This window comes from Cyprinodon variegatus, unplaced genomic scaffold (genome assembly GCF_000732505.1).
Source record: "Cyprinodon variegatus isolate N-32 unplaced genomic scaffold, C_variegatus-1.0 Scaffold2160, whole genome shotgun sequence".
Taxonomy (NCBI): domain Eukaryota; kingdom Metazoa; phylum Chordata; class Actinopteri; order Cyprinodontiformes; family Cyprinodontidae; genus Cyprinodon; species Cyprinodon variegatus.
Window position 1 is genome coordinate 33,562 of NW_015152613.1, and position 1,221 is coordinate 34,782.

A 1,221-nucleotide genomic window follows, 5' to 3' on the forward strand; every position below is an offset into this window, starting at 1 on the left:
AATAGATATATTGAAGTTGCTCAACACTCAGCCTAAGGATAACGGATCTCATCTCTCCTTGCCTTCAAAGATGGCAGAGGTGTCTGTTTTGTTAAGCTTGTGTTGAAGCAAGAAGGCGGGTGGTGGTACCTGGGTAATGTGGGGGGGGCTGACAAGCATGGACGGTCCCTGCACCCTCATATACCGTCTGTGAAGTCCTGCTGTTAGGGGGGAAATCATGAAGGTCTGAGGAAGGAGGAAAACACGGAGATTAGGATGGGATGTGGGATTTCTGATTCAGTAACAGAAGGAAAGGTCAGTGTTTAATCTTCATCCTCCTGGGAGGTCTTCCTCCACTCACAGCCAAACTTGACATTAGCAGCCCGGCTGATGATGGTCCCACACGGGTTCTTAGCCAGACACTGGTATGACCCTGTGTCCTGAATACTGTCCGGGTTGCTGATCACCAGGCTGCCAGCCACTAAAGTGTAGCGGCTGGACCCCAGCTCCAGCAGGGTGCCATTCAGTTTCCACCTACAGGACCAGAAAGGAAACAAACTATAGAAAAACTACATTCAATTCAATTCAATGGTACTTTATTCCTAGGCTCAGAGGTGAAATGCTATAATCTTGGAGAAAGTTATAAGCTCGGATCTTGACGGAATGGAGCATAAAAATATTTTCTACAGGGTTTCGTCATGATGAGAATACAACAAAAACTCTGAAGACTCGCAAAAAACAAATTATCAGCCAGCCTGACCCAGAAAATCTGTCTCTATCTGAAATTCAGCTCCACACTGACCTTCAGAGCCTTTATCTACTCAACTCTCTGGGGATGAAATGTAAATATGAGGCTCTGCCCTCCGCCCCCCCCCATCACATCAAGACATCTGTGAAGCTGCGCTGTTGGTCGGCTGACTAACACACACTGATGCTCAGATATTCAGCCTACAAGAATAGATGAACTGAATTGAAGACAAGGGCGTAGGTTTGATTTGAACTTTAATAGGGACACTATTGGTCTGGTGTCATTGGTGCTATGCAATATGCATGTCCTTTTTTATGCTGGATGTGAGCATCCGTACTGATAAGAGGAATTCATTGTTAAAAGAGAAAAGCATCATTTTGCTCCATTAATAAAAATGTTATAAGCTCTACACTCATTAGATGCTGTTTATCAATGTTTGAAGTATCAGCGGCTCTGATGAATGTGGAATTAGGACTGTTTTCCACTTTGAAAAC

At 44.5% G+C, this 1,221-nt stretch overlaps 1 protein-coding gene across 1 annotated transcript in view; it reads right to left on the reverse strand.

Annotated features, from left to right (window-relative positions):
• The window catches only part of LOC107105219 (contactin-2-like), a 44,264-nt gene that overhangs the window by 33,233 nt on the left and 9,810 nt on the right, over positions 1–1,221 (reverse strand). The window contains exons 3-4 of the mRNA XM_015405344.1: positions 341–513; positions 130–225 (exon numbers count right to left, since the gene is read on the reverse strand). Of these exons, the coding sequence (XP_015260830.1) occupies positions 130–225; positions 341–513 (269 nt within the window). The remainder of the gene's footprint in view (positions 1–129; positions 226–340; positions 514–1,221) is intronic.